Source organism: Ailuropoda melanoleuca, chromosome 3 (assembly GCF_002007445.2).
Source record: "Ailuropoda melanoleuca isolate Jingjing chromosome 3, ASM200744v2, whole genome shotgun sequence".
Classification (NCBI taxonomy): Eukaryota; Metazoa; Chordata; class Mammalia; order Carnivora; family Ursidae; genus Ailuropoda; species Ailuropoda melanoleuca.
The window spans coordinates 78,479,354-78,494,575 of record NC_048220.1 but is presented as its reverse complement, the minus strand read 5'-3'; the positions used below and the strand labels follow the sequence as shown (position 1 = coordinate 78,494,575).

Below are 15,222 nucleotides of genomic sequence, written 5' to 3'. Positions count from 1 at the left end.
TTGCTACCTGTGTTTTTCTGTAGGATATTGATGGTTTCCTGTCTCACATTTAGGTCTTTCATTCATTTTAAAGTTATTTTTGGGTATGGTGTAAAAAAGTGGTCCGGTTCCATTCTTCTGCATGTATCTGTCCAGTTTTCTCAACACCATTATTTGAAGAGACTATTTTTTTTTCCATTGGAAATTCATTCCTGCTTTGTCAAAGATTAATTGACCATATAGTTGTGGGTGAAAATCTTTACTTCTTCAACAACATTTTATATTGCTTTCCATATGGCGAAACACACCACCCACAATGGTTCAATTCGGAGTACATTGATAAAATATCACCAGGGTATCTCTAAATTAACCACTTACTCATATCCTCATCTTTTAAAAAGTGAGAAAACCTTGGGGCGCCTGGGTGGCGCAGTCGTTAAGCGCCTGCCTTTGGCTCAGGGCGTGATCCCAGCGTTCTGGGATTGAGCCCCACATCGGGCTCCTCTGCTGGAAGCCTGCTTCTTCGTGTCCCACTCCCCCTGCTTGTGTTCCCTCTCTTGCTGGCTGTCTCTCTCTGTCAAATAAATAAATAAAATCTTTAAAAAAAAAGTGAGAAAAACCATATGAAAGTGACATTATAATCATGAAGATAAATATCTGAAATTGAACAATATTAGAATAATCTTATCAAACTGTAGATACTTAATGTAATATGTTTAACAGCTCCCCTACCTATTAGGTAGCTAACTTTTGATTTGCATGACGCATCAATAAAATCTGTTTGATTTTAATGTTATTGTCATTCATAAATTTACCATAGATGTCTGCATTCATTTCTAATTTAGTATGTAAAATATTATATGAATGAGGTTAATTTAATTAGACTATTATTTATTTTGAATATTGTATGGTGATACTCTATAATAAGCTATATAATTTTTGAGGATGAATGTAATATTTACCTTTGTCATCTTTCATTTTATTTATCTCATTAGCTACGAAATCTTTCCAGCTTGGACCTACGTCATATCACTGAACTGGATAATGAAACTGTGATGGAAATTGTCAAGAGGTGCAAAAATCTTAGCTCGCTCAATCTCTGTCTGAACTGGATCATAAATGACAGGTAACCATTGTAACATCTTAAAAACACTTTTCCAGAGGGAAACGTGTGTTCCATTGACCAAATACTAATTATCATTATGACAAGGCATGTCAATTTTAAGGAAAATTTAATGTAGCCATGCCTTTTAAAATAGATATGTTTAAGATTTGAAAACCATCTAGCTGTATACTTTTCATCCATCCATTGCTCATATCTGTGACAAGGTTTTATGTGCTTTGATTCAAATGTTTGCCTAAACAGTGATAACAACAGCAGTCTGTTGAAATTTTCTTTGTCACCCATCCAGGTATATTGCTTATTTGTCATTTTAATATTTTTGCAACTTTGTGGTTGATTTGCTGTTCACTTGTCAAGGAAATTGATTCTAAGAAAACATTTCAAACATGACGCATTAAGATCCTTTCTAAAGGATGCCATTTTGTTCTTTGTATCAATGTAGATTGTTTTGGAAATGGAAGTCACGTGATGGGCAGTTTAACATATAGTGTAAAAATGTGTAAAATGAGTAATTTTCGTCTTATAAACAGTGATGAACCCATTTTTCTTTGAAATATTGCCTGAAAGAAAAAAAGATGAAAGAACCCTTGAGAGTAGACTCCTTTATAATGAAAACCAGCACAGAGTAGCACTATTCCGCTACTGTTAACTAAGTACTGAGGTCCTGACATACAGGATGAGACAAGATGCTTGCCCAGTGACTTTTAGGGAGACGTGTTTTCTTTTTGAAGATAAGCCCCCCAAAATATTTTGCCTTCAAAATAGAAAGTACTATTTCAGCTAAAATTAGAACCTATTCAGGTTTAAAGACTTTTTCATAAATAGGAGCAATGATTTATTACGTTTGTGTCAGATAATGCTTTAAATTCAAAATACTTTCCCCCTCCTCTTTTAATTTCCTTTTGTACTTAAAATGAAAGTTACACGGACTCCATTTTCGCCAATTATGGTTAAGTTCTAGTGACATTTTCTTAACCCCACATGACACTTGCAGCCTTTGACTTGACCCTTAGTAAATTTTTTTTTTAACTTTCTAATCTAGTCACATGGTCATCATTTATAAAAGGTGTTTGTTTTGAATAATAGTCACATAAAGTACATCGACGAAATCTACAGAGAATTGATAAAAATTCAAAAAATAAAATTCTTCTCTATAATCAACATTCTTCTATAGTCGATTATATGACAACTTAAAATAATCTTTTAAGTGTTTTTCATAACATCTAATAAGATGAAGTGCATACGGAAACATTGTCCTGTGGTGTTTTGCATTAGTTTAATATTGAGATAAACTGCTTAGTAATGTATTGAATTAAAAGGAAAAAAACCGTTTTTCCAACAAAATGATTAGGAAAATGATTGCCTTTTATTCTACAACAGTTTTCTGGTTACTTGACATACGTAGAAGCATCAGGACTTAAAGAATACAGGGGCAAATAGGAAGCAGTCCGTACATGATGAGAAGGGTTATCTTCTAAGAAGTACACATTTTGCTTCGGTTTAATAGAGATATTGAGGGATTTCTAGTCTTCTGGCTCTTCAAATGCTTATTTAGTCATAAGTGAGTATTTACCAATGAGAAAGTGTGCAGCCCTCACTTTGCCTTTCCTTCCCTTTGTTAGGCTCCATGTATTCAAAGCTCTTGCTATTTCAATAATGTTTTTCCTACTTAACTCTGATGGTTATTTGGTATTTGATCCTAAATATATGTACTGTAAAGATTTATTTGCAAGGAATGGAAGTGTATTTTTATGTTTTTAATGGAAAAGTTTGGATTAATTGAGAAAACATGCATTTTAATGAGGCTGAGCAGTAGTTTTAAAAATCAGACTCTTTTAGGTTTTAATTACACTACTTGCACTTATCCTGTGTACTGTAATAGAAGTTTCAAACATTAAAACCCACTTTGCAGTATCATCTAAATTACTCATCTCATTGTTCTTGCCATACTCTATCACTAAGCTAAGTAATATTTGTAATTATATTGGTATAAATCTAGGACTTCCCATCAGACTTAATTATAATTTCAGCACTTAGCTGAGATGGGTTAGTCACCTTTCATATAGAGGGCACTGGAATGCACTAATGCATTTAGCCTATCAATTAGCATGTTTTACATTTGTTCGTTATTATTATCCTCTAGTAAATCAGGAAGCATTTATTAACCCCCTACTAAATACATGGTACTGTGTCTCGGACTGTAGGGCACTGAGTCCCTCCTGTTCTCAAAGGTGCTCTCTTGAGGTGACATAAGGCTTAATGAATGAAATAATAGTGAGCATTGTAAGGATAGAGGGGAGGAAAGTAACCTTTATTGCCCAGGTAATTGATAGGCACTTTACACGTGTTCTCTTTTAATCCTTTCAACATCTTTTGTTTAGTGGAAGGTCATACTATTCCTATTAAATGTACAGCATTTGTATGACTTTTCTTTGGCTTTGCTAACAGACATATTTTCACATCATCGTTGCCTTAAAAACTGGAACAAAAAAAGCAAATGGTGGTTGATGGGTCAATTTTCAGTTTCATGGTTGGGATTCACATATAACTAATATTTATATGTAAAATTCTTAGTTTTTAGAAGTAATATCATGATTTTCTTTCTTAATAAAAGTATAATAGAAATTTTAGGTGTTATTTTATACACTGCACATATGAAAAGGATCTATGCTTAATGCTGCTGGCTTTGAGAAAGGATTCCTTACACGAAGATAAACATTGATATTCGAATCTTTAGATATAAGATTTATCTTGGAATTTCAAAGTTCTTATCTGTAAACTTTCTTTTGAAGCTCAAAATTTTAAAATATGTAGTAATTGAAGGTCTTTAGTGTTGCGCTCTTGGTATCTCTTACCATTTTGTGGTTCTTAAACTGATGCGTATGACTAAGACATGCCATTCTTTATCTTTGTTTTTCTAAAAGCACTTTTTGTGTTTAGAAAGTTAAGCAGCATATTTTCTTGTATTCAGAAGGATGGTCTAGTAGTCATTTGACATTTACCATTGCTTTTGAATACAAATAAAATCCAAGTGGTTTATGAAAAGAAGACACTGACTATTTCTATCAGTGACTTAAATTAAACATCCAGTTGTATCTCCTCTACTGTCTCTGACTCTTAAGTTTATTGAAACGTTTATTTGTATTTGATATAAATCTTGTTATTTTACATTCAATTTTGTCTTCATCGTTTTTGTATGTTTGCCGCAGAGTCCAAAAGCAGCCTGCTTTGGATGTAACAAGCTGATAATGTGAAAAACTGAATAGTTCTGAGCATCTTTAGTGATAGACGTATAATGGCTCTTTTGTTCTTTATTTGCCAAGAAGAATTCAATGAAATCTAATAGATCTTTACAAAAGCTATTTAAAAAATTTTTAATTGGCTATCAAAGAGTCAATTAATCTCCCCATTTTCAGTTTTTAAGATTAGTCCTGAGAAAAGTTCAATCACATGATCTGTATACCCTTTATCAAATATATGGTCCATTCATTAACTGTTGACCATGCTTGCTAATGAATCAGGACAACAATATAAGAGAAATAAAAATTTCTTTAGCATCCATCAGCTAACATTACAAAGCATAACAAATACCAGGCTGGTTGTTAAAATAGGTTATGTTGCCAACCAGTCGAACTTCCCTAGCTAGCAATTTATCCTTTGAATTTGCAGTAAAAAAAAAAAAAAACGAATGTATTAAACTTGTTGAACATCTATAACTAAGGACACTTTCTCTAAGGAGTTAATTTTGCTGTATGAATCTTGTATGTATGTCAAGGGAGCTGTTGCATCAGTGGACATTCTAAAATTTGGAGAATTTTAAATCTTAGACTATTGTGACCAGTTTCTTTCTAATATAAAACAGCATTTATAGTATGTTGCATTTCACTTTCTATGTACTGGTGTTTAGAATAATAACTACGGATATTTTCTCTTAAACTAAAGCTTTTTGATAAGACCAATTGAAGTTGCAAACTGGTGGGCTACGGCTGAGTCCTGTCAATGAAGCGGTTTTGCAAGGCCTATAGAATATTTACAAAGTTGAACTAGCTGCCAACACTTTAAAAATTGGAATAGTTCGCATAAAATTTTGAAGTTCAGCTCCCTCATGGGGAAGTTGCAGATCTAGCAACACTGGTCTCACATTCTTTCCAGGATAAGGAATAGGCTTTTCTTTCTGGCCATTCTCCAGTCCTCCACCATTCCTACCGGGCATGATACATTTTTTGTATTATCTGTCTATTCCCCAGTCTACAGACTGAATTCTCCTTTATCAAAATCAAGAATGTAGAGGGTTTTTTTTTTAGATATTTCTTATTTCAAACCAAATAGCTCTCTTTAAATTGAGTCTGATAAAATATATTAACAGATAATAGTTAATTGACCTACCTACATTAGTTTTTCATTATTTTAGACATCAGAACTTTGGCCAATGGATGGAAGTTACAACGAGAAACAGAATTCAGCTTAAAATGAGTTAAAAACTTTATTTTCACCCATTGCCATCCAAAGTGGCCACCTCCGCCTACTGTTCAATCAAGAGTGTTATCAGTCACCTGAATTATAAAGAGAGCTGAGCTGGTTTATAAAATTCCCTCCAACTTCAAGGCTGTGATATAAAATTATTTATTTTAAAATGAATTTATTTCCAGTGCGCAGTATTTGACTCATGATTTCTTTGTTGATAGCATTAAGAAAAATCTTAACACTATTCTTTCTCTTTTATTCTTCTGCGTGTAGCCCTTTCTAGTCTTTTAGGTGTGCTTGGGTTGGAGTGGTAGAATGAGAGATTCCTCCACCGCCCCTTTCAGGGAGACTGACAGTGCCCTGGCTCATGGAAGACTCAATGAGGCTTTCTATAAAGATTTTTTCAACTCCCTTGATCTTCTCTGGATGTTTATTCTGTTTCTTCTTTCAAATTTCCATTGATTCAATAAAAAACGGTGACATTTAGAAATAAAGTTCAGAGAGGATTTGAGCAGGTGTTGGTGATATAAACTATTTGCTGAGTGCCCATTGTGTTTTATTTCCAAGAATTGTTTTGTGAACATATGCTATATATTGTATTTATAAGTGTTCGAGGACTGTGCGGATAATCTACCATCTTCCTGTGAATGTCATGTCACAGTGGACTTAGAATTTTATTTCATTTCAATCCCCTAATATTACTTAATTCTCCTAGAGACTGAGGTTTAAAGATTGCCCAAGGGGGACAGACCTATCCATTAAATCCAGCAGGCATAGCTGAATTTGAGTTTGAGAATATTTTGTTTTCTATTAAAGTTAAGTGGTCTGGAGGAGAGGAATACTTTTCACCTTGGAGTATTGACTGTGGAGTTTGAACAATTTTCTCTTATAAAAAAGTCTGAGAACTTGGAAATCAAGAGGCGGCAAAAATAACACTGACTTTTGAAGCAGCTCCGTGGTGGTGTTCATAGCAGCACTGTCCTGCCTGTGTAGAGTGTGGAGCCGTCTGTCTGGACACTTTTGCTACCTAATTATGTGGCTGGGCTGGTCAGCTGGAGCTTTTGTAAAACTGAATTTTAGCTTATTTTTGTAATCTACCACATAATTTTATACTTTTTGTGATATTTATTCATGTCTTTGCAAAAAGAATAAAAATATTTTGTTGAGTTCTGAGGGAGTTATAGACACAGAATGGAGTTTTTCTATGCTAGTGACACTTGTTTAAACTTGGCATATTTTTTTGACACTCTCTTTTATATTTGCAATTATTTGTAAGACTGTCCCTGGAAGAATAGTATGGTATTAGAGTAACTATTATTCAGGTTCTCAAACCATCTGTAAAAATATGTCTTCTGTGTCTTTCTACAAAGGATCCTCTCTTTAAAACTTAGAGCATGCTACCCTCAACCTTGAGGTCATGAGTTCAAGCACCCTGTTGGGTATAGAGCCTACTAAACAGACAAACAAACAAACAAACCCCTAATTGGTTCTTGTAATGCTAGAGAGGTCAGAGAGTATAATATTTTCTCTTTTTTGTTTTTTGGACCGACAATAATAACAATATCTAATAATAGCTATATCATTTATTGTAATCTGTGCCATACATTGTGCTAAGTGTTTACACATTGTTCATTTAGTTTTTACAACAACCCTGAGGAAGAAATTAACCCCATTGTCAAAGGAAAGAATTAAGGTCCAGAGAGGTTAGATAGCTCACAAGTAGTTACTGGTGGAATCAAGACTGGAACCCATTTTAATATGTCTTCAAAGTCTGAGCTCTAACCACGAAGGGCTCATGTTCTCTCAGTACCTTATTCTGCCTCAGGCCTCAAATGACCTAATGTCTTGTTTTGCTCATGTCATTTCCGGTCTATTCTTGTTATTTTAAAATTCTCTTGGGTTTAGTGTTTGTGCTGTGCTGTTCTCTTCTGTGCTCCAAAGTGTTCTGGTTTGGGTGATAAATTGCGTGGTCATCCTTCCTCAGGCATCAGACTATGCTTGATCATTCTAAACATCATTAGAATGTTACCTTCTTTTTTTCCCTATGGGATATCTGATAGGTGACAAGTTTTGGGTATCTTACATAGAGTTGTACATTTTCAAAATAGCTAATTTTGTAATGAAAAGCAATTTTTCGGAGCGCCTGGGTGGCTCAGTCGTTAAGCGTCTGCCTTTGGCTCAGGGCGTGATCCCAGCGTTCTGGGATTGAGCCACACGTCAGGCTTCTCCGCTAGGAGCCTGCTTCTTCCTCTCCCGCTCCCCCTGCTTGTGTTCCCTCTCTCCCTGGCTGTCTCTCTCTCTGTCAAATAAATAAAATCTTTAAAAAAAAAAAAATAGAAAAGCTATTTTTCCCCAAAAACCCCATTTGTAAATACTCTTCATTTCTTACTAAGTTCCTTGAGGAAAAGTAGAAAGTCTTGCCCATTTTTGGGTCTTGTACCATGCCTGGTTCATAGTTGGTATTGAAAGAATTTCACAAATGAATTTTGAATAGGTATTTTTTTAAGCGTATGATGACACACATTTATTTTTTTAATTATTATTTAAATTTAAATTCAAGTTAGTTAATATATAGTGTGTTCTTAGTTTCAGGGGTAGAATTTAGTGATTCATCAGTTTTATATAATACTCAGTGCTCATTAAAGTTGTCCTCCTTAATACCCACACCCAGTTACCCCATCCTCCCACTCTCCTCCCCTCCAGCAACCCCTAGTTTGTTGCCTATAGTTAAGACTCTCTTATGGTTTGCCTCTCTTTGTTTTTATCTTATTTTATTTTTCCTTCCCTTCCCCTATATTCATCATTTTTGATTCTTAAATTCCACATGAGTGAAATTATATATTTGTCTTTCTGACACAGATTTATTTTTGTAAATATTTTATTATCTATAAATGCTCCCTGTCAGTTGTAGCAAATACTTAACCATTGCAGAGTAAAGGAGACTACTGGGTTTATACTTTGAGTAAGTTGTCACTGAGTTAAAAAGAAGGAAGTTAACTTTACTGATGGTTTCAGTACCTTTGGTAAGATATAATTGCTATAACTAATCTATACAGTTTCCCCTAGTATATGTGATTTTTCAAATAGCTGATGATATTTTTGTACAGAATGTAAGGTTTCTCTGATAAAATGATTTGTGCATCTATCCTCAGATGAAATTTTTGGTGTGTTCAAATTCAAGGAACTTTTTCATTATTTGGTACACAGTAATATTGGATATTGGTTCTTTTAGTAGTTCTAGTAACTGAGTGTCATTTTTAAGGAAATATTAATTGATATATATTCTAGAGTATTTCATAAAATTCCTTGAAAGGAAAATCTGTACGAGATCTGTATGTCTAAGCTTGCTTTGATTTTTAACTCCAGTTCTGGAGAAGGGTTGGAAGCTGGATTTGATGTGAATGAAATTGTCTTATTGGTTTTCCATGTTCACATTATTTTGTCTTAAAGAATAATGTGAATTTTTATGGTAGTTCTGACATACAGTGTTAATTTTAAAATTCTGCTTTGTCTTTGGCTCCTATTGAGCAGTAATACATAAGTAAACATTTCTACAAATAATAATTAACAGAGCTTCTATAGAATTATATTGTTAACAGAACTTCTGTAGAATTACGTTGCTACTTGAAATGCTGCTACTGCTTTTGTGTTTTTCAGGCAATAGAAATGTGAATAAACATCTATTAATCATTTTGTTTGGGAGATTAAAAAATATGTCTTACATTGTTTGAAATCAGAATTCATGATCAAATTATGGGAAGAATGGGACATGTTTTATGTGATGATGAGTGCATTGCTGTATATTCATGGATTTGGAGGCTTCCTAACCTCAAACCTGTTTTAAAATTGCCAACAATGAAGAAAAGTCTTCATTTATTGGTGAAAATGATAATAGCTTATTGATAGCTTGGACAAACTTAAGGCCATCCCTTCCTTCTCCAGTTCCCCCAGGAGTTGTCTTATTCTTAATCCACAAACAGAAATGTAATTAAAATAACTTGCTGTTGTCAAAATTTTTGAATGTATGATAAATGAAGTCCAGTAAATAGTGAAAATATGAGAAAGGTGATTAAATCTGACAATTTTCCTGTAAAAGGCTTGAGATGATAAATATCTCCTGTGATTAGTTATTAATTTAGTGCAAGGGATTTGCTTCAGCCTAAAATATTTTATGAACTGTGGCATAAAGAAATATTTTAGAAGATAGGTACACACATGTTTAACCAGAGGAGAAATTGCTGGAATTTGATTGGTAATAATTAAAAATGGCAGACCTGACACATATGTGCCTGGGCTATTTTCTGTGTGACAGTCCTTTCAGAGCTTAAGAAAGAAGACATGAAGATGTGAAGACAAGAAGAATGACAGAATACTTTCTGCTTCAGCCCTTTGCCTCATGAAAACGGAAGGGTTTCACGTCTATTATTCCCCAACGGATAAAACATTTAATTTCAGCTAGTATAAAATAACTCCTCACTTACTGAAGTCAGAAGAGCAGACTTGTTTCATTAACAGCTATAGTTGTACTACTGATAATTTCCCTTAAAATGAATGTGAATTTCTGTAGAGAAAAGATGAAATAATAGTGGTGGTTGTAAGGAAGGGCGACATCATGTTACTGTCTGGCTGAATCCACAGCAGTCACTCTGCTGGTGGCATATATCATTTTGTGGCTGCGTTATGCTTTGTGTATGAGTCTCTCTCCTGGTAAGGAGGACCTGTGTCTTCGTCTTGGGCCCCCTGCCCCCATCTCAGCCCCTGGCACCTTGCATAGAGCCTAGCTCAGAGAAGTAATTTAATACCTGTGTAGTGAGAGCATTATAAATGCTGCTTTTGTAGGACGTATAAATCTGCTTTTAAATTTGGCTTGAACTCTGGCCGAAATCCAAGCAGTTGGCTCAAATGCCCTCTTTCTTCCAGATTTATTTATTTCTGAATAAAGTTGATACGTAATAAGGTGAGGATTTAATGTCATTGTCTGGCTTCAGAGAGAGCTTGCTTAATGTATTGCATGCTATTCATCTGAAAGCCATTGCCTCCTTTTTTGAACAATAAATAGGATTTTAATGTTGAGTCATTGGGTTTGCCCTTTTAATAGGGTCTTTGGAATACTTCTAAATGAGAACAGCAACTTCACTTGCCTTTCATATGTAATGATACCTTGTGTTAATTGAAAAGAGGCAGAGGAGACAGTTACAGCTTTTTTCTGCTTCTTAGTGAGAAAAGTATGGCTGTCGGAGAAAAAAATAGCTAGTTTTTCCTTAACTCTTCTTGTAGCAATTTTGAGTGCTGCTCTTTAAAGTATGTTTAATATTTGGTTAATTGCCACTATGAACCTAAACATACTGATTAAGGCCAGGTTCACATTAGAACAATTATCTGGTTAATTGCTCTGGTGCAAAAATAGGCTAAAAAATCATCAGAACATCAAGTTGTGAAAGCACTGGCAGGAGTTTCAAAACCACCAAGCATACCTACTGCAAATCACATCAGCAAAGCAATTAATTTAGGCTAATTGCTTTTCTGTTTGTTCAAGATGCACTTTGGAACTGTCTTTTGAAATCGTGGCAATTAAGATTAGTAAGCAGTATAATTAAAGAATGTTAGAATAGTCACTATTTTTCAAAAGTGATAAAACTATTCCATACGAACCTGTAGAGTATATCTATCACTCGCGTAGGGCTTTGAAATAATTAAAGCGAAATAAGAGTGTTTTAGTATTTACAGGATTTCCTGTAAAGATAAATTGAGAAGTAGATTACCTGTATAGGAGCTGTAGCCTGGGATTATCTTTAATCTGTAATTATCAGTTTGAATTACCTAATTTCAATATGCATGCTAAATTGCCTTGTTCACGCAGGAGGAGAAATAACCTTGCCACCAAAGATGGCACTGGCTAGCGATATTTTCTCTAGCTGAATGTGTATTCGGCTTCTTATGTGGCTTCTCATAAAATAATCAGGACTTTCAAATGTCTTAAAAACCAGATTAGGCGCACTTCATGTTATTGAAGTTTTCTGTTATTGAGTATTGTAATTTTGGCAGCATCAATTTGTCTAAAATTGAAAACTCCTTGAGTTTCCAACTGTTTCTCTACGAAGCAATGTTATAACAGATTCTCGCTGAAAAAAAAATGGCAAGCTTAGGAATCAGTTCTTCATTGGAAAATGTAGAAATGTCAGTGGGGGAATTAGCCATTCCCCAAACTGCTTCTCTGCTCGCCATATTGTCAAACAGCAAGAAGCTTTCTTTCACCTCTCTCCTTCCATAAGGAGCAAGTCTTATCACGCAGTGTGTTTAGTGGCATATCCTGCCCCGTGAAATTCTCTGAAACAAACAGATTTTATTGTATTAAGGACGGTGGGTCTCAAGATAAATATTCTGGAGACACACATTTTAAAGGAAGTCTTGGTAGCAATGATCATTTTGTGACTTTGTGTAGCTGTGATAAAAAAGTGAGAAAGATATTTGTTAAAGTGAGATTTGACACGATAAATTAAAGATACATTTCAGGTTTTGTTTTGGCATTCTACTTGTTGTTTCATAGGAGATATGAAAATTATTTTCTTTAATTTATTTCTTCTTACTTTATCTCTCCTTAATTCGGTATGAGTAGATCTCTGGGCCTAGCTATTTAACTACATCACAAAACTAAATTTTATTAGTGATCGTTTTCATGGAGAGGAACAAAAGTATATATACTTTTTACAATGATATATTTTTCTTTATTTTCTTTTACATACTGCATAGTTTCTAGAAGTACTTTATACTCGATCCTGATTTCTTGTTGATGCTGTTTGTTGTGGAATCTTCAATTACAAAGCCGCTTGTTGAAGGTGAAACTATTAAGTCAAATGAAAACAAATTTATTGAATTAAGCCAATACAAAAGTGTTGAGAACCCTTAGCACAGAAAAGCAACCAAAGAAACCTACATGATGGTATCCATCACTCGGACCTGGTTGTTTGTCTTTTGAAATCTGTCATTAAAGGAGCAGAGCAGATGTTACTCTAATTTGGGGTAAACTCAAACTAGCACTTCTTTTTGGCCGTCAGAACTTGAATTCTGCAATTATTTAATGTTGAAAGATAGCGTAGGTGCTATAAAAATTTGTCACTCTTTTGCAGGCTTTAGAACATTGCAAATTACAGCCACAAGTTTTGCCCATCCCTGTATGCATACCTTTGTGCGCTGTGACATTACTGGTCCTCCCATCAACAGGTGGCACCAATTTCCCTATCCTCCCACATCTAGGTGGGCTTTGTGACTTTCTCTGACCAGTAGTATGTTGTGGAAGTTGTGTTGTGGGACTTCTAAGCTTTGGCTCTAAGAGCCCTTGCAACATCTCTTCTTGCCTTTCTGGAATGCCGCCACCACCTGAAGCAGCCCAGACCAGTCTCTCTGAAGATGAGAGACCACATGGGAGATAGAGGGTTGGCGAACAGCCCGGGTCAGCGGTCGTGTATGTGAATGAGGTTGTCTTAGACTACCTAGCTTTAGTTAAGCCTTTGGACTCCTGCAATCCTGTGAATGAAACCAGCAGAACTACTCAGCTAAGCCTAGTCCAAATTGCTGGCCCATGGATTAGTGAGCAAATAAGAGCTGATTTTTTGTTTGTTTGTTTTGTTTTGTTTTTTTAAAGCTACTAAGTTTTGATTGGTTTGTTATACGGGAATCAATTACAGAGACTTTGTAGCTACTCTTTGTTGAGAATTTTATATTGTTAGGCAAGGTGCCAGGAATGTTCTACTTATTGTCTTATTTAATTATCACATTAACTCTATGACATAGGTATCAATATACCCTGTTTTATAGATGAACTAAAATGAGACTCACAGAGGTAAATTATCCTGCTGACGATCACAGCTAGTAAGTGCAAAGTCAGGATTGAATGTAGATCTGTCTGACCTCAATCCCATCTATCAAACTGCCTCCAACAGCTTATTCTGAGTTTAAAAATACAGTTGGTTGCCATAAGCAGTTAAATCTACCAATGGAGTCTATTGAATATAAGTGCTAGCCAAATAGCATTATAATAAAATAAATATCATTGAATAAAATAAATATTATAATAAAATAACATCCATTTGCAGTTTCTAGTGTTACTATTTAATCTTGAGTATTTGTCTAAAAAATGCGTGGGGAAAAAAGACAGCTCTTCTGGTCTCATAAGAGCTTTGAGTCTGAAGGGAATAGCATGAATACAGATTTAAAAATACATGAATAGAAGGCCTCGATTCTCTGTATACAGTTGAGCCTTGAACAGTGCGGGGTTAGGAGCGTCAACCCCCTGCACATTTGAAAACTATTGTGTAACTTTCGACTTCCCCAAATATAACCACTAATAGCCTGCCATTGACTGGAAACCTTATAGGTAGTATGAGCAGTCAGTTAACACAAATTCTGTATGTTGTATGTATTATGTGCTGTCTTCTTACCACAAAGTAAGCTAGAGAAAAGAAAGTGTTATTTTAAAAATCATAAGGAAGAGAAAATGCATTTACACTTCTGTATTGTATTTATAAAAAAAAAATCTGTGTATAAATGGACCTGTGCAGTTCAAATCTGTGTTGTTCAATGGTCAACTGCTGTATTAAAAACAATTTTAGGGCTTTATTGTTTTAATAATATATTCTTTTTTACTTAATCGTCTAACTAGGGAGACATGGAAGGGAAGAGACCCTTTCTTAGAAGTGTTGTGGTTGAGGCTTAATCACCATTATATTTTTACCATCAGCATTTATGTCTTCTAATAATAAGTCTTGTAAAGACAGAGCCTCTATGGCATATGTAAGTAGTGTACTTAATACCTACCACAAAAAATTCCACAAATAGTAGTGGGGGTCTTTTCATTTTTGAAATGCTTTCATTTTTAATTTTAACTATCACCTTAAAAACTATACATCAATAAACTGGTTAATAGTAGTAGTTGATTCTGACATATATATCATTGCTCATCTTATCATTTACCATAGTGGCATGCTAATCGGACCTGCCTCAGGGTTTTATTGCCTGTTAAATAAAAAAGCCTGGGAGCATTTCCTCCATGATTTATTATAGTATTTTGAGAACTAGTTTTATTCGGGAAATACAATTTCCATTTGTTTTCCTTTTAACTTGGATTTAAGCGGAATTCTTATTTTTGGTTTTGATTAATCTCTTCTTTCCCATCAATAAATCACTTGTGTATTTTAGTATTTTGATGTTTTATTGTATTATACATATACAGACAAATATTTTGCTTTGTGTGAATATATATCTAGAAAATCTCACTTGATGTTTGCGGAGAGGAAAGAGATGTTGCATTTTTATCTATTAGTTTTAATTTACACTCAGATGGTTTATAAGTTACTTGAATGTTACGGTGATAGCAGCATAGGTGTTAAAACTGAATCTGGGAATTGTGACTTTTCTACAGTCCTGGACTCCTAACCAGAAGCTCAATAAATGTGTGTTGACTGATTACATGGCAATCAGACCATAAGCTTGTGTTCAAGGTAACAAAAAAAAACCAAAAAAAAAACAAAATTAACTGCTCGAGTCGGTGAAGAAATAGAGCAAGAGGCTCCTGGGTGGCACAGTCGTTAAACATCTGCCTTCGGCTCAGGGCATGATCCCAGCGTTCTGGGATCGAGCCCCGCATCAGGCTCCTCCGC

General features: G+C 34.7%; 1 protein-coding gene across 1 annotated transcript in view; it reads left to right on the top strand.

The window, feature by feature from the left end:
* FBXL17 (F-box and leucine rich repeat protein 17) overlaps positions 1-15,222 on the top strand; it is a gene marked incomplete at its 5' end in the record, with an annotated part of 496,760 nt that overhangs the window by 178,660 nt on the left and 302,878 nt on the right. The window contains one exon of the mRNA XM_002917814.4: positions 975-1,105. Coding sequence (XP_002917860.3) covers positions 975-1,105 — 131 coding nt within the window. The remainder of the gene's footprint in view (positions 1-974; positions 1,106-15,222) is intronic.